At 41.5% G+C, this 26,885-nt stretch overlaps 2 protein-coding genes and 1 long non-coding RNA gene across 2 annotated transcripts in view; 1 reads left to right on the top strand and 2 right to left on the bottom strand.

Annotated features, from left to right (window-relative positions):
- The window catches only part of LOC101172625 (oocyte zinc finger protein XlCOF6-like), a 185,082-nt gene that overhangs the window by 67,325 nt on the left and 90,872 nt on the right, over nucleotides 1-26,885 (top strand).
- Nucleotides 1-26,885, bottom strand: part of LOC110016108 (NLR family CARD domain-containing protein 3-like) — a gene marked incomplete at its 3' end in the record, with an annotated part of 57,144 nt that overhangs the window by 15,048 nt on the left and 15,211 nt on the right. The window contains exon 4 of the mRNA XM_023963769.1: nucleotides 7,964-8,083. Within this exon, the coding sequence (XP_023819537.1) occupies nucleotides 7,964-8,083 (120 nt within the window). The remainder of the gene's footprint in view (nucleotides 1-7,963; nucleotides 8,084-26,885) is intronic.
- On the bottom strand, nucleotides 16,027-25,178 carry LOC111948771. The gene is made up of 3 exons (XR_002874764.1): nucleotides 25,141-25,178; nucleotides 17,665-17,838; nucleotides 16,027-17,348 (listed from the first exon to the last, which is right to left on the bottom strand). It is a non-coding gene; the product is annotated as an uncharacterized LOC111948771 (long non-coding RNA).

Raw genomic sequence — 26,885 nt, forward strand, 5'->3', positions numbered from 1 at the left:
TCCACTTCTGTATGTCACTCTATGTTCCTCTCTCTTCTGGAAGTAAGTGTTGACTACAGCCATTTCCATCCTCTTCGCAAAGTCCACCACCATCTGTCCCTCCAGATTCCTTTCCTTCACACCAAACCTGCCCATCACCTCCTCATCACCTCTGTTGCCCTCACCAACATGTCCATTAAAGTCTGCTCCAATAACAACTCTCTCTCCTCTGGGAAAACTCTCTATGACCTCATCCAACTCACTCCAGAATCTCTCCTTCACTTCTAACTCACAGCCAACCTGTGGCGCATACCCACTGACTACATTCACCATCACCCCTTCAATTTCTAACTTTAGGCTCATCATCCTGTCTGAGACTCTTTTCACCTCTAGAACACTGTTTACAAACTCCCCCTTCAGAATCACTCCTACCCCGTTTCTCTTCCTATCAACACCATGATAGAACAGTTTGTATCCTCCTCCAATACTACGTGCCTTGCTGCCCTTCCACCTTGTCTCCTGCACACACAGTACATCTACCTTCCTTCTCTCCATCATGTCTGCCAGCTCTCTGCCTTTCCCTGTCATTGTGCCAACGTTAAGAGTCCCTATTCTCAAACCTATGTTCCTGCCTTTTCCCTTCTCTCTCTGGCCACGGACCCTTCTGCCTCCCCTCTTTCTTCCACCAACAGTAGTCAAATTTCCACCGACACCCTGTAGGTTAACAGCATCGGTGGCGGTCGTTGTTAACCCGGGCCTCGACCGATCCGGTATGTCTAAAGTGTTGTGGATGATTCGCATGGTTATTTTGGCAATTTTTACGCCGGATGCCCTTCCTGACGCAACCCTCTCTATTTATCCGGGCTTGGGACCGGCACAGAAGTTACTGGCTTGCAACCCCTGTGGCTAGATTTGCAACCCCTGTGGCTAGATTTGCAACCCCTGTGGCTAGATTACAACCCCTGTGGCTAGATTATATGATATGATATAATTCTGTGTTTTTTAGAGTTGTAGGTTTCAACAATAGTTCTAATTATTCCATCTTCATCTAAATATATAATATTTCTAATTTCCTTGTCAAAGTAATCTTTTATCTGTAAAAATCTGAAGTGGTCAGGATAAGTCAAGTTAAATTTCTGTTTCAAAGTTTCAAAATTTAGGAAATTTTTATTTTTTATCAATGTGCACATCACTGTTATGCCCTTTCGGTTCCATTCTAAAAAAATTTGTCGTGGGAACCTGGAAGGAAGTCCTTATCGTAGGTTATCCACCGGAGAATCCTAAGCTCTTTTTCTTGTTTGTATTTTTTCATAGCCTTGTACCATAATTTGAACGTAAATTCAGTAACCTTTCCCATTTGACTAATTATATTCAGGGCTTCTTGTCTATCTCCAATAAAACTATGAATTTTCCTGTCTTGTATGAATTGCTCCACATTGTCCGATTTCGATACAAACTTGTCATCACACCAACAGATTACAGGTCTAAGCTGTGCAGCATGGAAGTATTCCCCTAAGATTTGGTAGTGCCATGCCTCCTTTGTCTTTTCTTAATTGTATAGTATCAAAAGGCTCACTCAGCACCAACAGTCACACCCGTAACGTCTGACTGACTGTCATGGCTGCTGCCACGCTCAACCGTTCAGTACACAGTCCAGGTTTCGAAGTTAACAGCAATATGCTTCTGAAAGCGAATAAAAAAATCGCTAACCTGTTAGAAGACATCCGCCGACTCTCCGAGGAATTGCGACAGAAGGATTCCTTGTTGCAGAACTACATGGATCTAGCGGGTAGTCAATCACAGCGGCTAGCCACGCTAAACCAAACCCTCCAGGACACACTGCCTTGGAATCCCGAGAAACCGGCGTCCTGCTCAACACCAAATGCGGGGTCAACATGGTCGGAGGTCGTCGTACGTGGCTATCAAAAAGGTCCAAGCCGTTCCCTCTCGACTCAAGCTCCTGGATTAAACCTTGTCAATCGTTTTGCTGCGCTGGCGGATGACAACCAGGCTGGGGAATCCCCACAGCGTCCTCCCCTGAATCCGAAGTTGTCAGCTGTGACGCATGAGGCCGAGCCCTCGGCAACCCCACAAAACATGGATCCGAATTCCTCGGCGTCTGTGATCCCCCGTCGGCCAGGAGTGGAGAGGCAAATCAAGATGGATACGGAAATCAACATCTCCAGAAAGTCTCCCGTAATTTCCCATCGCAGCTCCACCTCTTCTTCACGGCGGAGGATCCTCCTGAAAAACGCCGTACTACGCCGTCGCCCCGGGGGGCTTCCATCCCTGGATTCACAGAGGAGCATCTCCCCGACGGAGCAGAAACACAAGAAGGAAGCATCTCCTGTCCAGCCAGGTGGTGTGGACTCAGCAAACTCTGAGCCCCACATGCCTCCACCTCGCCCCCTATTTGCTCCCACTACCCTGATAGTGGGTGACAGCATCATAAGACATGTCTGATTTTTCAACGCTGTCACTCGCTGTTTTCCTGGATCTACAGTTCGGGACATTTTGGAAAGACTACCGGGGATACTAAAATCACTTCCAACAACTGTTTTTCGTTTGATAGTGCATGTGGGCTGTAATGACACCTCCCGCCGGGAATCTGAAAAAACCAAAGCGGATTTCATGGACCTGATTAATTTTTTGAAAAACTGTGGAAAGACAGTTCTCATCAGCGGTCCTCTGCCAGGATTATCCCGGAGCACGGAACGCTTCAGCCGTCTACTAGGTATGAACACCTGGCTACAAGCTGCTTGCCTGACACAAAAGTGCTGTTTTATTGACAATTTTAATCTTTTCTGGAACCGCACTTCTTTTTATTGTCCGGATGGAACTCACCCAAACAGGATGGGTAGTTCGATTTTATCAGCAAATATCAGATATGCCGTTCAGACAATACCACGTGACTGACTGTTCTCACAACAAAGCGCTCCCCCAGCTTCTTCTTCTGCTACTAAGGAGCCGCACGGCTGTCTCACCAGCTCCCCCTGTTGCCCAATTACCTCACAGAATCCCAACTGTTGCGCATTTATTTCCCAAAGAAAATCCCCTTTGTTAGTATACAATTGTTCAGCACAATCTAAACCCATTTGTAATATAACTGTCTTATATAATAAGAGGATTCATCCACTCAATTCATCTTACAACCAGCTAAAGAACCATTATCCTCTTAAATATAGGAGGTCTAGAAATCCTCATAACATGATCACTATAAATCCTTCGTCAAACCCTGCGTCATATCTGACAAACTTTGGACTTCTGAACATTAGATCCCTGGCTAACAAATCGTTTACTTGCCAGGACTTCATTACTAGCAATAAATTAGATTTTCTAATGCTAACAGAATCCTGGCTTAGGGATGGAGACTGTGTTCCCCTAATAGAATCCTCCCCGCCCAATTTCTCCTTCTTTACCAAACCCAGACCCTCAGGGAGGGGTGGGGGACTTGCCATTCTATACAACAATAATTTTAACTGCACTTCAGCCACTTTTGGTGATTTTAAATCTTTTGAGTCTTTATATTTTTATATAACTGGTTTGAGTAAAGTTTTATGTATTCTTATTTATAGGCCCCCCAAATCAACCTCTGGTTTTATTGAGGAGTTTGCTGAACTTCTCTCCCTGGTTATGCCAACACATGATAAAGTTATTATTGCTGGAGATTTTAACATCCATGTGTGCTGCCCAGATAATCTACTAGCAAGGGAATTTTTAAACATCATTGATTCTTTTAACCTGGATCGAGCTATCACTGGATCAACCCATATCAAAGGTCATACACTAGACATTATTTTAACATGTGGGATCTCAGTCCCCAATGTGTCATGTATGGATTTTATCATGTCTGACCATAAGTGCATTTTATTTTCTCCAGAACTAAATGGTAATCCTCCTGAGTCTAAGGCTAATTTCATGTACTCACGTGTCTTCAACTCATCTACTGCAGCAAATTTTGGAAATATTTTCTCGGCCCCTTTGGTTTTAAATTCTGATGCAAACAGTATTTTATCAAATTTTAACTCAGCAACTGCACGCATCCTGGACCAAATTGCCCCTTTCAGGTTGAGAAAAGTCCAAAATAAAAATATGCCTTGGATGACTGACAGTATTCGCAACTCGAAAAGAATTTGTCGCAGAGCTGAGCGCAAGTGGAAAGCTTCTAAATCATCTGTGGACTTAGAAACCCTGAAAAACCACATGAATAATTTTAACCGTCAAATGAAAAAGGCAAGATCAGACTACTTCTCACAATTAATTAATACCAATAGAAATAATCCCAGGGTACTTTTTAAGGTCATTAATTAGCTAAGTGAAGCCCCACATACTAGCAATTTACCGACTTCCCCAGTAATCTGTGAGCAATTTGCAAATCATTTTATTAACAAAATTTCTAACATTAGGTCTCAGATATCCATTACCAAATCTCTGTCACCTCCTTTTCTGCCAACTCCACCTGCAAGACCCACAGTGATCTTTGAAGACTTTCAGGCAATCTCCCCCAATACTCTTTCTGAGATTGTTTATAAAATGAAACCATGCCATTGCTCTCTGGACATTATGCCAGTTAGATTTTTTAAAGAAATATATGGATCTGTTAGCTCCCACATACTGTTCTTAATGGACACATCTCTTTCAACTGGCACAGTCCCAAATGATTTTAAGGCTGCTATGATTCAGCCACTATTGAAAAAACCCTCCCTGGACCCAAGTTGCTTTGAGCATTACAGACCAATTTCAAAACTACCTTTTTTGGCTAAGATCCTGGAAAAGCTAGTAGCTGAGCAGGTAATTTCCTTTTTAAATAAAAATAAATTATTTGAGACCCTTCAATCTGGGTTTAAGGCCAACCACAGCACAGAGACTGCCTTGCTGAGAGTAATGAATGACCTTTTAATGGCTGCAGACTCAGGAAAAATATCGATTTTAGTTCTTTTAGATCTCAGTGCAGCATTCGATACAGTGGACCACTCCATTTTATTACAACGTTTAAAATCTTGGGTTGGGTTTTCTGGCACAGTTTTTAACTGGTTTTATTCTTATTTATCGGACAGGTTTTTTAATGTTTTCATCGGCAATTCTTGCTCATCCAAGGTGAAAATGACATGTGGCGTTCCCCAGGGTTCGGTACTGGGACCTCTGCTATTTTCAATTTACATGTTACCACTGGGGGAGATAATACGCCAACATAACCTTAATTTTCATTTTTATGCCGATGATACGCAACTGTACTTATCTTTTAAACCTGGTGACCTTGGTCTTTTAAATAATCTCAATAGCTGCATTGCTGATATTAAAACCTGGATGGCCCACAATTTTCTGCAGTTGAACATGGACAAAACTGATGTGATTATTTTTGGTTCAGTTGAGGCCCGACATGGTGTGGCTTCGAAATTGGAGTCTCTATCGAACAATGTCTCTTCAAGCTGCAGAAATCTGGGGGTGATTTTTGATACTGATCTTAATCTGGAGACACATGTTAAATCAGTGGTCAAATCTTGTTTCTGGCAACTACATAGGTTATACAGGATAACCCCCTTCCTATCAAAAAAATGTCTTGAGATGGTGATTCATGCTTTCATTTTTTCCCGTTTGGACTATTGTAACGCACTCTACACATGCCTTTCACAGCAGAGTGTGTATCAACTCCAGTTAGTCCAAAATGCTGCCGCCAGACTCATAACTGGAACCAGAATGAGAGACCACATCACTCCAGTTTTAGCGTCTTTGCACTGGCTCCCAGTCCGTTTTAGAATAGATTTTAAGATTTTATTGATTGCTTTTAAAGCACTCTGTGGTCTGGCCCCTAAATATATAGCCGATCTCCTCACTCCTTATGTACCTGGTCGCAATCTTAGATCTTTGGCAAAAGGCCTTTTAACAATCCCACAATCTAGATTGAAGACCAGGGGAGATAGGGCCTTTGCTGTAAGAGCCCCAACACTCTGGAACAGTCTCCCTGAAGAGATCAGGCTCGCTGGGTCCCTACCAGTATTTAAATCCCTTTTAAAAACTTACCTCTTCAGGTGTGCTTTTAATGATTTTATTGGTTCTTAAATCTAAACATTGTATTTTATTGATTTTATTGATTTTATCGATTTCATTGTTTTCTTGATTTTACTGATTTATCTATTTTATTGATTCTAACCACTATCACCATCTCATATGTGTGCTGGCTTTATTTCTCCATACTGGAAACTGTTTTTAACACTGATTTTGTCTCATATTAATTGTACAGCACTTTGTAATCTGGATTTCGAAAAGTGCTATATAAATAAAGTTTATTATTATTATTATTATTATTATTATTAAATTTAATTCTTGGTCTACGTCCACTCCAAATGTATCTGGAAATAATGGTGTCCCACAATCTGTATTGCTTCTTTGGTATTTTAACAGGCAGGGATTGGAATAAGTACAAGAGTCGGGGCAGGATACTCATCTTTATGGTTTCTATCCTTGAACCCATATCCAATGAAAGAACATTCCACCTGTCCAGATCATTTTTTATTTCCCTATTTAGTTTGGTGTAGTTGGCATCATGTAGATCTTCCAGTGTTCTTGTTAATGTCACCCCAAAAAAATGTCAATTTGTTTCTTTTCCAATTCAGATTGTATCTCAGTTGTAAATTGTTGACCAAAGGCTTCCAACTGGTTAATCAAGACTGGGATTCCTGTCTCTGGCTGTTCTAGAAAACAAATTACATCGTCGGGCAAAAGGTCCAATAATGTGTTCTTCTAACCCAATCTTAACTCCTTTGAGGTTTTGGGTTTCCCTGATTGCTTGTGCTAAAGGTTCAATAAATAATGCAAACAGTGTTGGGGACAGACAGCAGTCTTGTCTTGTAGATCGTTCTAAATGTATACTTTCAGTGAGGCTCCCATTTATTTTGATTCTTGCAGTGGGATTTTGGTAAAGTTGGTAAAGTGTTTTAATACATTTAACAGCTTTTGTATTGAAACCAAATATTTCGAGTACTACATATAAAAATGTCCAATTCACGCTATCAAATGCTTTTTCTGCATCGAGACCTATGAGGACTGCACTTGTGTTGTTTCTTTGGATATGGTCAATAACATGTAGCGTTCTTCTTATACTATCTTGGGTTTGACGCCTCTTAATGAAACCGGTTTGGTCTTCATCAATAATGTCACTAATAAAGGATTCATTTGGAAATAATGGAGGTATAAAGTTTATAATCTACATTAAGAAGGGATATGGGACAGTAGTCCGAGCAGGTTTGGCTATTGCTTTTTTTTTGGGATTACTGTTATTACCGCCTCTTTCCATGATGGAGGGATTTCTCCGTGTTCAAGTGTATGATTAAATGTTCGTTCCAGAAGTGGTGCAAGATGTTCACCAAGTGTTTTATACCATTCTGTTGGTAAGCCATATCTACTAGGGGATTTGTTAGATTTGAGTTTCCCCAGTGCTTTCTCTATTTCTAGCTTTGTGATTGGGGAAGTTAATTTTTCATTCTGTATTTCTCCAATTGTTGGCAAGTCTATCTTTTCCAGAAAAGCTTTCATTTGATTAACATCTGCACAGTTTGGTTGCTTATACAACTGTTTATAATAATTTAGGAACTTATCTTCAATCTCCTTGGGGTCATTTATGTACTGATTTGTATCTGGGTCTAATATCTTGTGAATTGTTTGATCCACTTGCTGTTTTCTCAATCTTTTTGCTAATAATTGACTTGTTCGTGAGCCTACTTCAGTATAAGATTGTTTCAAGAATCTGGTCTTTTCTCCATGTCCTCCATTAGTTGTTTGTCTTATTTATCTCTGATTTATTTCATTTTTTGGAGCAGCTGGGGATCTTGTGTGGCTTTATGTTGTTGTTCAATTTCTAATTATTTTTCTCTTCTTTATATTTTTCTTCTTTAGCTTTTTTGTTGCAGCTGATGTTCTTGATGAGAACATTGTTGTTCCTGCTGAGAGCTGAACTCTGCTTTGTTCACTAGAAACTGCTTCTTACTGTGAGTCTGAAGGTCCTGGTTCAGTTCTGAAGAGTGGAGGATCATCTTTGGACCGGTCACTCTTCATGGATCCACAGCTGGAGGCTGCAGACTGGACTTTCTGTGTGACCTGTTGACCTCTACAAACACCAAACCATCAGAGTGTTGGAGGATCTGCTTCTTCATGAACAGCTGATGGACTTTGACATGAACACAGACTGAGCTGTTTAGTCTGGAATAACATGACATGTTTGGATCAACAGTTTCCAGCTTTCAGCATTTTCTGTCAGTCAATCCAGACTTTTTCTAGAAATGCTGATTCCAATTCTCCATGTAGAAATGTAGAAATTCTGAGAGCAGAAAGTCAAACTAGAACAATGTGATGTTTGGAAAGCATGAAAATCTGAATCCTAGGAGTCTGCAGTGATTCTTCTCATTAGACTGGAGCTGCTGTCAGTCAGAGTCAGCAGTCAACATGTTTTCTTCTCCAACATCTCTGATGTCTCTCAGAGACTCTCAGAAGACTCAACTGAAAAGATCTCATCACACACATGATGCTCCAAGTGAGTCTGATCAGAGAGATCCAGAACTGAACCAGACCTCAAGTCCTTCATCTGAAAACTGTTGATCATCTGAACTAGAATCCAGCCTCCAAAAACTCTGACAAACACTCACTGTTCCACTGCTGAATGGATGTCCTTGAAGTTAATTGGTAAATCCTTTGACATGTCACTCCTGAAGGACCCACAGCTGGATCCAGGTCCAGGTCCAGGTTGGTTCCTGTGAAGAATGAAGGTTGCTGGTGTGAGTCCTGAGCTCTGACATGGAGAAAATCATGGACAGTTGGAGATGTTCATCTCACCTCTGAGCTTTGCTCTGGTTGTCATGGCTACCATCTCTGCTTTTAGAGGGAGGGGCTCCGTCCTGTAGTTCCTCCCACTGATCCATTCTGCTGGATTTACACAATTAATTTTCTTAATTTTATACCTTAAATGACACATTTAAAATTAATTGGTTGAAACAACTTTCCTGAAATCCCAGCTCCGTTTGGAACACTTTACCTCTTCATATTTTCTCTCAGATTGGTGGCGTAGATTTCTTTCTCATGTGTAATTATGATGTATGTAAAATTCCACTTAAGTTATTTGCATTTTACCGCCAAGCCTTCCTGTCATGGTTCATTGTGTACAAACACAACATTTCACCTCACAAATATTCTGTCTGGAATAACACGGACAATTTAAATAAACGCGAGTCACTTTTCATAGAACATTGGTTACGAAATAAGATTATTTTTGTGTATCAATTATTTACCAATCAGGGCTTACTTTTAAAATAATTTTTTTTCTAAATTCAACATAAATGTTCCTCCTTTAGAATACGCTAAAGTGTTTGGAGCGATTCCCTCTGGCGTATGCATGCTGTTCACATTTCAACTGAGAGTTCATGTTGAGGAGCTTCTCTGCTCTCTCCCATAAATACTCCTATGGGGAAAATATGTCTATCCGTTCATTCCAGGAAAAACAATAAGTCTATTAGGACATTATGTCAAATAAACATTGTTTCACTTCCTCCTACTGTGTCTTATTGGAACATGTTTGTTGAAGAATATTGCATGGAAGGAGGTTTGGCAAATCCATAATAAATTCCTGATCACCAATAAAGAAAAAGAAGTTTCTTTTAAGATGATCCACAGACTTTACCCAGCTAAAATGTTTATTAGATTTAGATTCAACATTGATACACTCTGTAGGTTTGGCTGTAATTCCCTTGGAACAGTTTTCCATCTTTTCTCATGTTGTCCTCAAGTTAAAGTATTTTGGCAGAAGATTTGTGATTTCCTTCATGTCAAAATTGACGCTTATTTTGTTTTATTCTGGCCAGATGTCTTGTTGGGTCTTTTATCAAAGAATATACAAAAGGAATTTGGTTTACTTTTAAGTCTTTTACTCATTTTGGCCACATTTCATATTCATAAATGTAAATTCTCTGGTCAAAAATGTTGTTTCGTTGTAAAAATAATCAAAACCTGTCAGTATGTGAAAGATTCAACATTTTCTGTAGACAGAAATCAAAGACTGAGGAGAAAAGAAAGAAAGACATGAATTCTTCCTCTCAAAGCTCCAACAGAGACTTTCTCATGAACTTAGACCTCCATACAGGTTTGGATGGAGGAGAACAGGAAGGTTTGGAGTCAGAAGTGAAACCTTTGACCTCCAGAGCTTCATGATGGTTTGTCTTCCTGACAGAAACTCTTTCTTCTGTCTGCGTTCTGGAAAGTTCTGACAGGAAGCAGCAGTCAACTGATCTGGACAACTTTGGTGCTGAAGACCACAGTTTGATTCCAGGAAATGTTTAGAAAAACATCAGCTGATTGTTGTTGACGTGATGAAGAAGAGTCCTCCATGTTGTTGATCCAACAATGATGAAGCTTTGGAAACAGCAGAGTGATGAGGGTTTGCAGAGAAAGAAGAAGATCTTCTCCAAACATTCAGAAACAAACAGTCAAGTTAGTGAAGACAAAGTTCCAGAAACAAACTCACTTCAGTTTCTTCACAGAGATGAAGAGGAAGAAGAGTCTCCACTCACCGTGTCAACGCAGCTGCAGCACAGATCACTGACTCACAACCAGGAAGAGTCCACCTGGAAGGAGGCGGGGCAGTACAAGAGGGCGGGGAAGCACAAGTGGAGCAGCTGAACTAAAGACAGAGAACAGGTTCAAGAAGAAACCTGACACCACCTGAGAGGAGGGGCGGAGCTTCAAGCTGATTGACAGATTGATTATCTTAGAGAAAGGTGAGGTCATGTGACCTTCTGCCTCCAGACGTGCATGAACTGCCCTCATCTGTCATCTACTGACACTGAAGCAGAAACACCTGATGGATCTGAAGGGAGGGGCCTGACTATAACAGCTCCTCCAGGTGAGTTTGTTCACATGCAGCTCAGAAAAGGTCTGACAGTGAAGCTGAGAAGCTTTTCCTTTCCATGTCTGTTGGAATCACAACTTTAAATTCACAAGATCCAGTAATTTAAGGGAGTTCAAAGGAACAGTTTGAGGAAGATTTGATCACAAAGCTGATGGGAAACTGAAAGAATGTGGATCTTCCAGATCTGTCAGAGCTTCCAGGAAAAACTCTGACAGATTCCAACAGAGAGAAAGATGTGAGGAGCAGAAAAACACTGCAGTCTGACACTTTGATCAACGCCATGGTCCCAGGCCCCCACAGACCAGAGCCCTCCACTCTCTGCAGCATTTTGGCCTCACAGGCTTCCATCCCCTTTAAGAGAGTCTGAACCAAAGCTGAGCCTGAGAGCAGCTCTGACAGAAAGAATGTGGATCTTCCAGGTGATCTGTGGGACTTTTTCTCTGCTTTAGTCTGGAACAATGTTCTGCAGCAGAACCACATTCCTGAAGGACGTCTTTGTTCATGATCATCGCGTGGCGTTGGATTACTCAGCTCATGCTAATAATGTCACTATTTATGAACTATAGTAGACATTTTTATGACGTCACTTTCTTTTTCATAAAAAGTGTATTCTTTGTCTGCCTGCCGTTTAGTTGGTGTCTGTATTTGACAGAAAGACAGCAGGTAATGCAGTAAAACAGCTGCACTTTATGACATCAGAAATAAACAATAGATCATTTGTTTATGGATGGATTGAGGTTTTTGGAGGAATTTTACTGTTGTTGTTGCACAAAATTAGGAAAATGACAAATATTTTTGCAGTAATAAAATGAACTTATTGCTAAAAATGATGCCAAGAGTCCAGCTCTGAAAAAACTGACAAAAGAAAATGGATTGATTTGATTTGTTATTTATAATTATTAATGTTTCCAGGCTTTGTTTTGTTCTGCAGCATTTTCGTATCAGTCTACTGCTTCAGATCAAGTTCTATATTCAAGTTCAATAAAACTATATTGTGATATAAAATGATTCTATATGGCCCAACCCTAAATTTAAACACAATCATCATAAATAAAGCTTAGCCTCAAATAAAAAAGGGTTTATACAAATATACACTTCTTTTGTCTGAAGGTTGATAAACCTCTATTGTAACAGTAAAATCTGTCCAACACAAGAGGCCTTCAGCTATGATCTGCTTGCTTTATTTCATTTTGTTATATAAAATGTTATATAAAATTATATAAAAAATGTTGTAAAATGTTATTGTTGAATACTCTGCTCAAAAAAAAAGTCAACGTTATGAAAACACATCCTATACCCAATTGAATAGAAAGGTATTTTTAAATCTTTTTAAATTGTTTATTCTTGACATTATTTGCATGTGCTGACAACACAAGCATACAAAAATTATTAATGGAAATTAAATGTATTAACCTATGGATGTATGGATGTGGGATCATCGTCAAAACTAGATTTGTAATTCCTTTAAAAAAATTGCATCTGATTGCTGGCAGCAATCAAGATTATCAGCATTTTAAATCTGTTGCATTAAAGGCCAAAAATACCCAGTTTAATATCAATGCAGCTTCAGTGTTCAAGAATGTAGAGAAATAGCTGTTCAAACGCTCTTTAAATCACTAGGCAGCCTAAAACATTTAAAAATATTGTTTATTATAAAGGACCATTTATGAAACCAAAATGTCAAAGTTTAATGTTGTAACTACAAGAATCGAGATCTGAGCTTATATGCAATAACATTTTTACTAACCTATGCTTAAACTTCTTCTTTTAAAGCACAATGCAGGCAAATTTGAGCTTTTTGTGCATGCAGTTCACCAAAAACTGAAACCCTCTAATGCTTTGGTTTCAGTCATGGCTTGTTTCTTGTCCTCCATGAGGGGGTCATACTGGTACAGCAGCTGGATGATGGGAGGCGCCTTGGGGACCAGCTGCTGGATCACATTGCATGGCTGATGTTTGGCGCCTGCTCCAGCCACAGGAGGCTCAGGATCTGCCTGCTGCACTGTCAGAGGTAGCAGGTGAAGCACTGCTTTCAGCTGTGCTTCACCTGCAGAGAGGAAGGTGTTCAGGGGGAGGAAGAAGAGCAGAGATGTTTCTTACTTCTTATTCTTCCTTTTGACAACATAATTCAGATGTAAAGAGACAGCAGACCCACAAGAATTGAGATGAAATGAGTATTTTTAAATCCTTCCTAAGAAAACTATTTTAAGTAAATGTAACCCGGTGGTAAATTTATTTAAAAGAATTAAATAAATAAAGTGGAAGATTATTTTTTTTGTATGCATATAACTATTATTCTGAGTAACTAATAGGGTTTGGGTTTATATTGTTTTTAAATGGTAAAGGAAAAGAAGAAGAAAAAAGAAGGGGTAAACTCATTTAGTTTATTTCCTTGTATGATTTCGATTATTGGTTCGTTTATAAGTCCCTCGTTTTAGCCAATTGTGATTGGCTCTGGAGACGTGAGGGGGCGGGGTCAAGGAAGAAAAAAGAACGGAGGTGGAGCGGAGAAAGTTCAAGAAGGTGGACGGCGAAGGATTTTTCCCTCCAGATTTGCGGGAGAGAAGCCTGCGTTTTCGAAGAGACAAAAACCGGAACACAAACGAAGAATTTTGAACGGAGAGTTAAGAAGAAAATCTTGGCTTCTGAGTCGAGGAACGGCGGGTGAGCTGGAAGCGAGCGAGCCGTTTTCTGGGTCGGAGAGGACGGCGCTGGAATCGGTCGGGAGCGGAGGCTGCTAAGCTAGTGTGCATCACGATGGATCACATTGAGGCGAAGTAGTCGTGTTTTCTGTTGTCCTTGGATCCAACTGGAGTATTTCAACGCACTCAATGTTTTGCAAGAGAAGCAACAGGCCTGCAACGTTTTGGTGTTTTTTGCTTTTGAGGTGCCGGTACCGTGAGTAAACTGAACTGTGTGTGTGTGTGTGTGTGTGTGTGAGCGCGCGCGCACGAGAAAAGGTTTCAAACGGGTTAAAACGGGTAAAACTGTTAATGTTCCACAGTTGTTAATGGTATACAGTGACTTTGTTAACTAAAGAGTAGTAATATCTGGGAAACTTTTATTTTGTGACATTTATTTTGTAAATTGGGTTGAAAACCAGTGTTTACCTTTGTTTAGATTAGGCCAAAAGGGGACATTTTGAGTATATTTTAGGGTAAGTGGAGTAATTTAATTTTATAAAGTTTTACTTAATTGGAGTGGTTTATATTTTTTTGTTGGGGTATCAATTTATATTTTATTTACCAAATTGTTATAATTTATTAAACAAAGCCTTTGCAAAATTTGGCTAAATATTGAAAGATCTCTGGAGTCTCTTTATTTTCTTATTTTGAATTGGAGTCTGCCCACAGAGATGTGCTGTACCACACAGAGGTCCGCTGGTTGAGCCGCGGCAGAATTTTGAGGTGTTTTTACGAGCTGCTACCAGAAATTAACACATTTCTTTCTTCAAACGTCAAAACAGACCCAGAGCTGATAAACCAGAATGGAAATGGCACATCAAATTTTTTCCCAACTTTCTTTATTGAACATTTTGTAATAACAGACATTCCAATGTATTTTACAATTTTGAATGAGAAAAACAAAGTGTCACCCCACCCAAACCCTTCAACTATTTTCCCCTACCACTCTATCATCTCAATCCCACCCCATACAGCCCCAGCCAGCCCTCCCCATTATAGTAATAATAATAAAAATGATGTAATTTTGAGTACAATTATGTATTTGGGAGAAAAATTAGTAGAAAACATTAGTATAGTTCAGTTTTAATCAGAAGGCAAGACCATGGTACTGACAAATCGTAGAAAGGGTTTTCAAGTAGCCTGAAAGGATTTAATTGAGCCTCTAAGTGAGAACCGAAGATTCTCAAGTTTAAGGTTGTACGGCATATCACATATTTAACAGACGTGACAGAAATGCTGAACGGCCTTAACTTGCAGCTACAAGGCCAGGGAAATCTCATTTGTGACATGTATTTCCACATAAAAGCATTTTTTTTAGGTAAAACTAGTGCTGCTTATTGGGACATGTGAAAAAGAACAATTTCTCCAATCTCCCTGCTACCCAAAACTTTTCTGCAGAGAACCCAGCGGTCCTGTTCCCATCTGAAAAGTGTGTGGAAGCGCTGGAAATGCTGAAGCTGGAGTTCAGTGTGCGAATCTGTGGACTACATGTTCATGCATGTTATGCCCCTTTTTATGTGTAGGGCTATCTAGAGGGTCATAACATAAAAAGTAATGGTTTTGGCCACCAAGTTTAAATAAAAAAAAACACCAAACTATTGTCTTTATACAAATTTAAATTTATTTACAAATTAATACATTTACAAACAATAGGTTAAGGAGAAGCTGAAAGGCTTCAGGGTGAACCAAGGCCAAAATAACAAACACAAATCCTACCTATCTAAGCCCAGAAAACAATCTTACCTGAACCAAAAGAAAAGGGAAAAACAAAGACAAACACTAACCTCCTTGGACTAACTTAAACAGGAGAAAATTAGTACTACAGAAAATGACAGTTCACCCCTACAGCTTCACCTGAACAAAATTAGAAACCAAAAGACTAAACAGAGTGGGCACAAAACCACAAAACCACAAAGCACTAGAAAACAACACTAAGTGCAACACACAACATACAGGTGGAGAACTATAAAACAAAAATGGAGAATAGTGCTAAGCTGCAATGGAGACTGGTTGCAGCCAAGCTCCCTTCTCATAGACTGGAGGTCCACATGGTGCTTGTAACCCTTGTGCTATGCTATGGGGTCCAGATGACCCGATCCTTATATTGACGTGTTCTCCCTACCATGACAAAGGTGGATAAAGGTGAAGAGAATTTCATGTAATCCATGGACACCAGTGAAGATCACAAATCATTACAGAAAAAAGGTACAGCGCACTGTCTTGTGGGGTCTAGATGACCCACTCCCAATGTTGACCCTTGTGCTAATTTAGATGACCCCACCCTTACATTGACGTGTTATTTCCACCATGACAAAGGTGGATAAAGGTGGAAAGATTTCATGTAATCCATGGACACCAGTGAAAATCACAAATCATTGAAGTAAAAAGGTTCAGCGCACTGTCTAGTGGGTCTAGATGACCCAACTCCCAATGTTAAAGTGCCTAGGATAGCACAAGGGTTAAGAATGCAGACATCAACCTGGGTCCAAATGGAGGCCACACTCTTTCTAGCACACCTAGAAATAATCACAAAATGCACAAGAACACAGAGGTCCCACTCTGCTACAGAAATACAAAACACACAGAACAAAAAGAAATCCAAATCAAATACAGCCACAGCAGTAACAATGCAAAAGAAATGTCTTTTCCAAAATCCCTTTCTTGCTGACATCGATAAAGCCCAGCCATCTTATCAGTTTGAGCTAGCCGAGTTACGGAACTGTGATGTTTTGAAAGATGCATTCAAGCCCAACAGTCTCATTGACTTCTATGCCACCAACCCAAATGACACGAACCCTAACATAAAAAAAAGCAATGAAGATGTCCACACCATTTGGCAGCACATATATAGTACAGACCAAAGGTTTGGACACACCTTCTCATTCAAAGAGTTTTTTTTATTTTCATGACTATGAAAATTGTAGATTCAAACTGAAGGCATAAAAACTGTGAATTAACACATGTGGAATTATATACATAACAAAAAAGTGTGAAACAACTGAAAATATGTCATTTCTGGAAAGCTAGCGTCTGATGTCAAAACCATAGATCGTATCAACATTCACAGAGCTGAAAAAACTTGACTTCAAATAACTTGAATCCAAACCAGAGTCATGTGACCACAGTGAATGTCCGTGTCTGTACTATAAATATTATGGTCACATGTTATGGACCATGTTGGAGGTTTCTGAATGAAACTCTGTTTGTTTGTCAATGAGAGTACAGAAAAGTGTGAAAAATCTGGAACCAGAATCTTGTGATCCAAAGTTCTGGTTCTGTCCCTGTTCGAGAGACAGAACCAGAACCACACATAGATCTATCTAATCCAGAAATGTTCTGTCTGATCAATGATTCCCTCAATCCTTGATTGGTCCATCCCAAACTCACATCTGTTCATAAATGTACATCAAAGAAGAAAGTGATGATCTAGAAAAGAATCTGTTTGTCTGCAGGTCTGTTTTCCTCCAGATCCTGGAGCTGCTGAAAATCTGAATCCAACCCATGTTTCAGATAAACACTCCAAGTTAGAATGAGAAGAGGAAGTGCAGTTCTCCATCAGTCCACCGGGGGAGCTGCAGCACAATAACTGTCCACTTGATGCTGAGAGAGACAGTGGAGCTGATCTCAGATCAGTTCCTGCTGCAGCTCTGACACTCATCTCCACTTCCTCTGATTCCTCCATCACTCTGCTCTCCACCTCCCAGGAACACCGTCCAGTCACAACATCTCTGCAGACAAGCTGCTGCTGCTCCTCTCTGCTCCTCCAAGAGGAACATCAGACTCTTTAGTACCACCTGCAGATAGAAAGTAGAGAGACAGAGATGAAGGAGTGTCTCCTGATCCTGGTCTGTCAATCAGTGATGCAGCACAGCAGCAGAAAGAGCAGCAGGAGCTTCAGTCCTGTTCAGAGCAGCAGCTTCCTGTCATCTTCACCTGTTGGAGCTTCTGCTGCTCTGATTGGCTGACTGTTGTCCTGAAGCCTGTCATCATTCTCCTCAGAGCTTCACTGAGAAGCTGCAGCTTCACAGGAATCTCTGCATCTTTGCTCTCAGACTAACTTTAGGACCAAACATCTGGAAGCAGCTGGACTGACTCCAACCCTCTACTGACCATAGAGTCTGCAGTTTGGAGTTTGGACTCTCCACCAGATCCTGGAGCTGCTGAACATCTGAAGACTGAAGGTTGTTGAAGCTCAGGCCCAGTTCTTTCAGGTGGCACGGGTTGGACTTCAGAGCTGAGACCAGAGCAGCACAGCTGGACTTTGTTAAACTGCAGTTCATCAACCTGAATCCAGAACAAAGAGTTGAGTTTAAAGACAAAGTTCATGTTTAGAGATAATGTCCTCCACAAAAAACATGTCGGCTTCAGACTCTCCCTGGCTCCAGCTGGTTAGTCACATCACCTAGTAGGGGTGGGATGGTGATAGGTTGAGCCGGGTCCTGGTTGCCTGGGTGGGCCGGGGTGGGTTTGGGGGGGTGAGCTCTGCCGGGCCTGCCGTTCTCCCGGCTCGGGGCTCTGGTTGCCTGGGTGGGGTGGTGGTGGGGGCGCACACTCTGCCAGCAACTTGGCAGGGGTTCCTGGGCGGGTGCCTTCTGGGCACGGGGTAGGCAGTGCGGCTGACCGGGAACGGCGGCCGGGTGCCGTGCTGGGTGGCTGGTCGCCTTGGCGGGGGCTGGGGGGGGGCTTGGGGCTCTGGGGCCTGGGGTCGTCTGCCCATGGCCGGTGTCTCGCCCGTGGCCGGTAGTTGGCGCGTGGCCTGGCCCCCCGGGGGTCGACGCCGCAGTCACAGCAGGGGATAAGGGGTTCACTTGGATGGGTTAATTTAATTATTATTATTATTCACATTATTATTAATATTATTATTATTATTACTATTATTATAATTAATATTATTATTATCATTACTATTATTATAATTAATATTATTATTATTAGTATTATTATTATATTATTTATTTGATTATTCTTCTTATTATTTTTTTATTTATTTATTTGGGGGGGGGTGGTGTGCTAGTCCTTAGGGAGGCCAGGGTATGAATGGTGGGGCTGGACCCCCCTGCCCCTCTGTTCTGGCACCGGGACCCTTCCTTGCTGGCTGTCTCTTGGCGCTACGAGGTTTGGCCTCCAACTGCGGCTGGCTTGCCGTTTTCTGGCTGCCTGGCCGCTCTTGGAGGGGGGGCGCCTACCGCGGCCGGCTGGGGGGCCGGTCGCTCGGGGGAGCCTTCTCCCCCGGTTGTGCTCATCCGCCTGCTCCTCCTCGCTCTCACCCAAACAAATATTGCACACAGGCACATAGGGCTCCGGGATCTGGATGGTAGGGGTATGCTGGCGGGGCTCACTGGGGATGCCCCTCTCTGGGTTCTCGTTGGCACCCGCCCTCCTCCCCGCTTTTTACTTGCATATTAGACACTCTGATTCATCTAGGGCCTTGTGGAGAGGGTCTGGTGGAGGGGGGCACGGTGAAACATCAGTGCTCACCTTTCGCTGGCCCCCCCCACAATTTTAACTTCCTCTGTAGACACACACACTGCATGCTAGCAGCACACACGCAGCAAATACACACCACTCACAGAGGGACCCCGGAGTGGGGGGCTTTGCGGCTTGGCAGCGGTGGAGCCCCCACACTGGGTACCTCCTATTTTACCTGCAGCACACACACAGCACTCCCACACCTCCATACATGGGTGGGGTCGGGGGGGGGGGGGGGGGGGGGGGGCGGCCGGTCTTCACCCGCCTGGTCCTCTCAGGGCGGCCGGGCTTATGGGTATCCTGTCAGTTGCAGGGATGGTCGGGCATACGGCGCTGGGGGTTGGCCGGCTGGGGGGGGTGTTACTGCGTTGCGGCGGGGGGAGGGAGGGATACCAGATGATTGTGAGTATGTGTGCGTGAGTGCATGGGTAGGACGGACCTGGGGGCTGGCTCGCTGGGACCCTCTGGGGCTTTCCCTCCCCATCACAGAGAGGGGAGGGCACTGAGAGGGTTGGGGAGGGGGGCTCAGATATTATGGCGGCGGGGGGGGGGGGGGGTTGTAGTGTGTAGGGTTGTAGGGTTATGGGAGGTGGCTGTGGGTGCGTGGCGATCCGTGGGTTGCTTAGGTCGCGTGCCTGGGCTGGTTGCGGAGACCGGGGCCCTTGCTACATCCCTGGCCTTTGTCTCGGTGTCCGGCGCCCGGTGGCCCCCATGGCTGCCGCCTGGTACGGCTAAGCGCTCCTGTTTCGTGGCCTGGGGGCCGGACACTGGGTTCGCTTGTGCCTCTGGGCATTGAGGGGGCCCCTGTAGGGGGGCCATCTCTGTGCCTGGCTGGTGGGGTGGGCGGTCCCCTCTTCCTCCCCTCCCGGGCTGCCTGGGTCCGGGTGCTGGGGGGGCTTCTGGCCTGGGGGGCTCTCCTCCCCTCTCCTGGTCTGGCTGGGTAGGATCTGGTTCCCCTTATGAACACACGGTTCACGTCGGCAGCATGCATGTATCTCCACCCCCACGTGCACACTGCCACACTGCTCCCTGTCTGCTTCATCCCTCCTCCTTACCCACAGTGTATTGATGGACAGATTATATATATATATATATATATATATCTATATATTTTTTTCGCTCATCTTAGTATCAGATTTTCACCTTTGATGTAACATTCGTCTTTCCAGCAGATCTGGTATAATTATTACAGCTTAAAATAATAACTTATTCAAATCAGTGCTTGTATCCCCCACCTTTTCACCTTTCTTCCTTTTACTCTCTTCCACCCTCCCCTCACATTCTTCCCCTCTCCCTCACCACACACACACTAAATGTAACAAATAAATAAAAAATAATATGACAAAAAGGGGTTTATACAAATCTACACTCTAGTTTCTCGAAGCTATATAACCTCTTTTTGTGATAGTAAAACCTGTCCAACACAGAAAGCCTTCAGCTCTAATCTGTTTGCTCAGCTGTTGGACAGAACAAGTAAAAAGAGAAAAAAAATAAAAAATAAAAATAAAGATAAAGTTCCTGTTTTTCTTTCTTCACTTCTTCTAAAACAGGGGTCACCAACCTTTTTGAGACCGAGGGCTATTTCATGGGCACTAAGTGGTATGAAGGGCGCCACTAAAAACCTCCTAGCCCCCCCCCCTAAAAAAAACCCACAATTGGAAGATGTTCCCTATTTTAATTTGCTCATTTTACACACAAAAACATGCATGAATTTTCTAGACTCGTATTACAGGGGGGGTCAAACTCAGTTGCATGTGTGTGTCTCTGGTCCTGTGTGTGTGTTTGGTCTTTGTCTCTGTGAAGGGATTGATGATATATCACAGGGATTTGATTATTTAAAATCCTTTTATTGTGAAAATCATGTTTAGGTCTCAAAACATTAAAAACTAAATTATAGAACTCATCACTGGGATTACTCCAAAAATATTTGGCATTTTCCGCAACACCAACAGTAAAAATCCTCAATAATTTCATAAACAAATTATCTATAGTTTATTTATAGTCTGAAAAAGTGCAGCTTTCTTTCCAGCCTGCGTTACCTGCTGTCTTTATTTAGACATTGCTATCACCAACCAAACAACCGTACAAAAAATGTAGATGGAAATTACAGACCAGTATTAAAAATGTCTGCAATAGCTAGTGAAGAATGACATTATTAGAATCAGCTGAGTAATTTAAGCCCACCCGATGATCCAGGTATTGCGCAAAGGTCTCCATGCGACATTTCACCTCACAACCTGCGCCCATTACCCCTCTCCTTCTCCTCCTCACACACACACACACGCCAACACGTCAACACAACTTTGTCATCATATTGATCTGAACACAATGAAACATGGAGTCTGACCTCAGAGTCTGCAGTCTGCAGTCTGGACTCTCCAGAAAACCACACAGATGAAGAAATCCTGAATCCTGCAGGTTCTGGTTGTCGCTCAGGTCCAGTTCTGTCAGATTAGACGGGTTCTTCTTCAGAGCTGAGACCAGAGCTTTACAACTGATCTCTGACAAACTGCAGCACCACAACCTGCAACCAGACAGAAAAGTGTGTTCAGGAGCAGTGATGCAGCTGGAGGTACAGGAACTTGGTCCATTCAGTCAGATGGGACCCGCCCTGCCAATAGACTGACAGATGACATTTTCACTGTTTAGAAATTTATTTTGGATTTTTACCCAAAAAAAAAAAAAAAAAAACTAATTCAAAATCCACTAGATTTTCTTTGATTTAAAGCTTTAATTTAAAAAATTTCAGATTAAATTGTTCTTCTTCATCTTGAACCCAAAATTGTAAAATTTATTTTCAGATGACATGAAATTGCAAAGTGAATTGTTCATTGAGATTTGAAGATCACTTTAAATTATGGGTAAAAACATACCACCACAGGCTGCACAGTGGCATAGTGGTTAGCGCTCTTCCCTCACTGCAAGAAGGCCCCTTGTTCAAGTCCCGGCTGGGGGACCTGCCCCAGAACACCTATGGGGGACCTTTCTATGTGGAGTTTGCATGTTCTCCCCATGCATGTGTTCAGTTTTAAATGGTTGTCTGGTGTCATATTTTTTAGGAAGGCGTACTTGTCTACTACTTTGAGTTCTGTGACGCTGTAACTTTTCATACTTAAATAGGTTACCCGATTGGAAGCTACCATAGCTCCACGAACCCAATCCCCTCATCACTACTCTGTAGGTTACTATTCTTTAAAGTAATGCTGAGTGATGGGGCTAAAAGACAATGAAGCTAAAGTTTGTTTTAAAGAAACCAGCATGGTAAAATAGAACATTTAAGCTATAAGACGGGAACTTTTTTTAGGTGTGATAAATCACTGTAGTATTTCATTTTTTAATGTACACCCAGCAGCCAATCAGAATCGAGAATTCACCTGGACCATGGTATAACAGAAATTAAGGACCCTCGCAGAAGGCTTTCCGACAGGGAGTGGAGGAAGGTTGCTTCCACGAAGTGCAGTAATTTCTGATAATGCACCCTTCGTCGGCCATTTACCCTTACCTAACCAGACCCTGTGACTGCGTGGGTTGAGGGTTAACTCAAATATTAGCCATAGCCTTAAGAACTTAATGACAGTATGTTCAACTCAGCTAAGGCGGGAAAACAAACACTCCTTACTTTGTACTCACAACATTATAAATGATCATTTGCCAACAGTTTTACTTTACTTGAGAGAAAAAAAATGACATTTTGCACGTTTATATATCTGTTATGATGTATTGTTTCACAAAATGCATATGTAAAGGCTACAATAAGATAATAATAATAAACAATAAGATACAAAAACAAATGGGGAACAAAACTTTTTCATTTGGTCCTGCCTCTTTCCCCCATTTTTGGAACACCCAGGTTAACTCCAGCCAGCATGGCAGCATCTGTGAGCTGACAATTTTGGCTTCAAGTAGGGGACTGTAGAATTCAATGGGTGACGTCAGAGATGCACCGTCCAGTAATATATACGTATATGGTAACACGGGGGTCTGATCTGCTGCTTCGGTCTTTGTGGCTCCACTTGGACTCAGAGCTGCCAGAGAGAGCGAAAGAAACTGCTGTCTAACGGAGAACTGAAGAGACGTGGCAGTGAAGCTACTGTCTTCAACCTGTAAGTTGTGGTCTAACTCAGGGGTCTGAAACCTGGGGCACCCTAAAAGGAAGACAGTGGCATGCAGTGGTGGGACAACAATAAGCACTTGATCCGCCGTCTGTCTGTATTTTTGAGATTTGAAAAAAAAAAAAAAAAAAATAAAAAAAGTCTCGTTTGAGTGAAGATCTCTTCTCAAAAGGAGCTTTTTTGCCCTATGACGTCATAAAGAAAGAGTCCATTCATGCAGTGCACTGAGCTAACACCCCCTTGCTATACTAGCTTTCAAGTGAAGCTGTTATCCCTGATTTTGTCACGGTGAGGGGTTGGCACGAGAGCCTGTAGGACCCAGATGCAGAGGCGGAGGCACGGAGTTCAGGGACTGGAGGGTTTAATTAAACAAAAGGCGCTGCAGAGCAGGAAATACAAAACAAAAACTTACATTGGCGTGGCGAGGAACATGGAACTAGACAGGATGACAAGAACACCAAGACAGAGCTAATGGACCAGCACAGGAGGAAGGCAGAGACAAGACTTAAATACAGACAGGGCAGACAAGACACAGGTGAAAACGATCAGGGCAGATGGGGACCAAAGGAAGTAAAACTCAAGAAACAAGACAAGACAGAAAACCTTTCAAAATAAAACAGGAAACAGAACCAAACAAGACAGAACAAGAACCAAGATGAAAAACAAGACACAACAAACTCAAAACATGACAGATTTCTTAGTAAACTGGTGTTAAACTCTTGTTTCATGAGAAATTCATATTTCCACCCTGTTAGATTTGGGTGATTTTTAAAGAAAGTAAAAATAAAATGAACCCAAGATTTCTACAACCAAACATGCAAATAACAGTTTTCACTTTCTCACAAAAAACACACAACTCTTGAACATTTAACTATTTATATGTTATTTGTCCCCAGTTAAACGCAAAAATAGTCTCTTTTTAGATACATTTCAAAACAGAAATATTCATCTCAAAACGAAAATGCAATAACAAAAAATTGGCCGCAAATATAAGCCGGCATGAATCAAATCTACAATAATCAGAACCTCAAAGTTCCCATGTTGCAGACCTGTTGTCTGGAGTTTGGATGTTCATGTTAGGTCTTTTTCCAACAAAAACTCTTAAGGGCCTGTCTGAGGCAAACTGAAAGCCTTTAACGTCACTAGACGTTCCACTAGACTCCCGTCTTTTTCCTGCTGTCTCAGTGTTTTCAGTCACTGCGTTAGTGACTCCAACTCCACAGTCCCATGCAGGGAATCTTGAGCTAACTAAATCCAGCTGACTAGCATGCTCACATCCTTAAAGTCCTTAACAACTTTCAAAACCATTATTTCGTACTCATTTTCTGTTCGTTCTTAACACACCAAGGACTTCCTTGGGCTTTTTAACATATTTTCTAAACGTTTCATCTCTGCTGGACTGCCAAGAGTGTACCTCCTTCTCCTCCCTCTCAAGCAATCTTTGATTTCATATACAATTATCCTAAGTTTGATACGTCTTTGTATAAATTTAAGAATGGTGATTGTATCGTTTTGTGCACTATTCGTGCTTTGATTGCTTAAAATAAACCATTTAAAATCAAATCAAATAATCGGTCCAACACCAAAGATTTTCAATCATGGTTGAAATGAATAAGGTTTGGCCTCAATTACAAAAGGGGTTTATTCAGTCATACCTTTGGTTTGTCTGAAGATTAATAACCCCTCTTGTTAAAGTAAAATACATCCAACACAAGAGGCCCTCAGCTCTCATCTGTCTGCCCAGCTGTTGGACAGGACAAGTTAGAAAAAAAAAATCAAATCAAATAAATGCATCCTCCAATCAAATAATAATAATAAAAAATGTGTTCTGCCCTCTTTATCACCTGCCAATAATATTATGTCAATATAGCAAGATTCTGAAACAATTTTCACTGAAGGAAATTCAAAACAACAAGAACAAACAAATCACATTAATGTAACATTGTCGTTCTGTAGTGATGTCATCAGTCAGTCATCTGTACTCATCATAAACATGGAGTCTGACCTCAGAGTCTGCAGTCTGCAGTCTGGACTCTCCAGAAAACCACACAGAGGAAAAACTCCTGAATCCTGCAGGTCCTTGTTGTCACTCAGGTCCAGTTCTGTCAGATTAAACGGGTTTTTCTTCAGAGCTGAGCCCAGAGCTCCACAGCTTATCTCTGACAAACAGCATTTCCACAACCTGAAATCAGACAGAAAAGTGTGTTCAGGAGCAGTGATGCAGCTGGAGGTCCAGGAACTTGGTCCATTCAGTTAAGTGGGACCCGCCCTGATGACAGACTGACAGATGACCTTTACACTGTTTAGAAATTTATTTTGGATTTTGAACCAAAAACTTGAAAGAAAATGCAACAGATTAGAAATGACTTTAAATGAAGTTAAAACAGACGAGGAATTGAAATGTCATTTATCATCATGAATTGCTTATGACAGAAATGCAAATTGAACTGACAGTTGAAGAAAAACATGACAATTTAAAATCCAAATAGATTTTTCTTTGATTTAAAGCGTTAAATTTCAAAAACGTCAGATTAATTCTATTTCCTCATCTTAAACCCTAAATTGTAAAATGCAATTTCAAATGACATCATCATATTGTAAAGTCAATTGTTCATTGAGAATTGAAGATCACTTTGAATTACGGGTAAAAACAAAAAACTTTCAGAGCAAAATCTTGATCACATTTTATTGGATTTGACATAAAATCAAGACAACAAAGAAAGTTTAAAGCCCCTGCAGATATTTCACAGAGGATGAAGATTCAGTAAAACAAAGTTGCTGATTAAGGAAAACTTGAAAAGAGACATTAAAGATTTTTCCAAAAGCAAAGCTAAAATTAAACAGAACACTGTCAAGAATATTTAGCACAGAAAATCCTCCTGTGTGTTAAAAATAGACAATGAGTCCAGATTTTAAAAAGATAACTGGGATTACGAGTTTGACTTAACGGCACATTTGATGGTATAAAATGACACAACAATGCAATGTTTACGATATTTGAGTGTACAAAAGACTCAGATAATTATGGTTAAAATACGTTCCTGTCCCTTTAAGTTCTGTTTAGAGTTAGACGCATGCTCATTAAAGGAGTGATGACGTCATCGTGTTGCTGCACGGCACCTGCCTGTCTGCTTTCCTCCATGCGTGTGAGAGTGCCGCTGCGTGGCAGGTTGAAATGAAGAAGTTTTTCTTGGAAGTTTAGTGTGCGTTGATGACAAAGTAAGTTTATGTTAATATATGTTACTTGGAGTAATTTGGTTCAAATATTCAGCATGTTTACGTAGTGCACAGCTAAATAAGCGTTAATTAGTCAATGAGCATAAAGCGCACGTGGGCGCTCCTGACTTCTTTGTTCTTTTTATGTGATTGAAGTTGCATATTAAGTTTATATTTGTGTTTGTGTTTATTAGAGACCACACACACACCTACATGTGGTCATCCACTTATGGAAATTTACCTGCCTCTGTATGTCAAACCAAAGGATGTAAAGCCTGAAGCGTGGATTACAATTATTGAAGCCAACCTCCTGCCTGCTGTCATTTATTCCACGCACCAACTAACAGAAACAGCCTCATCCAGGCCTTGAAGTAGTGCTCTGGCCGGCACTCCTGGTTCGAGAGTGGTGTCACCCACGAACAGTTTTTGAACCCAGATCCTCCTTTCTCTTTTTGCAATATTTATCGAGCCTCTAGCTGCAGCAATAAGACAGAATGATAGCATTAAAGGAATTAAAACCAAACACAGCCATCA

Source organism: Oryzias latipes, chromosome 2, assembly GCF_002234675.1.
Source record: "Oryzias latipes chromosome 2, ASM223467v1".
In the NCBI taxonomy this organism is placed as follows: domain Eukaryota; kingdom Metazoa; phylum Chordata; class Actinopteri; order Beloniformes; family Adrianichthyidae; genus Oryzias; species Oryzias latipes.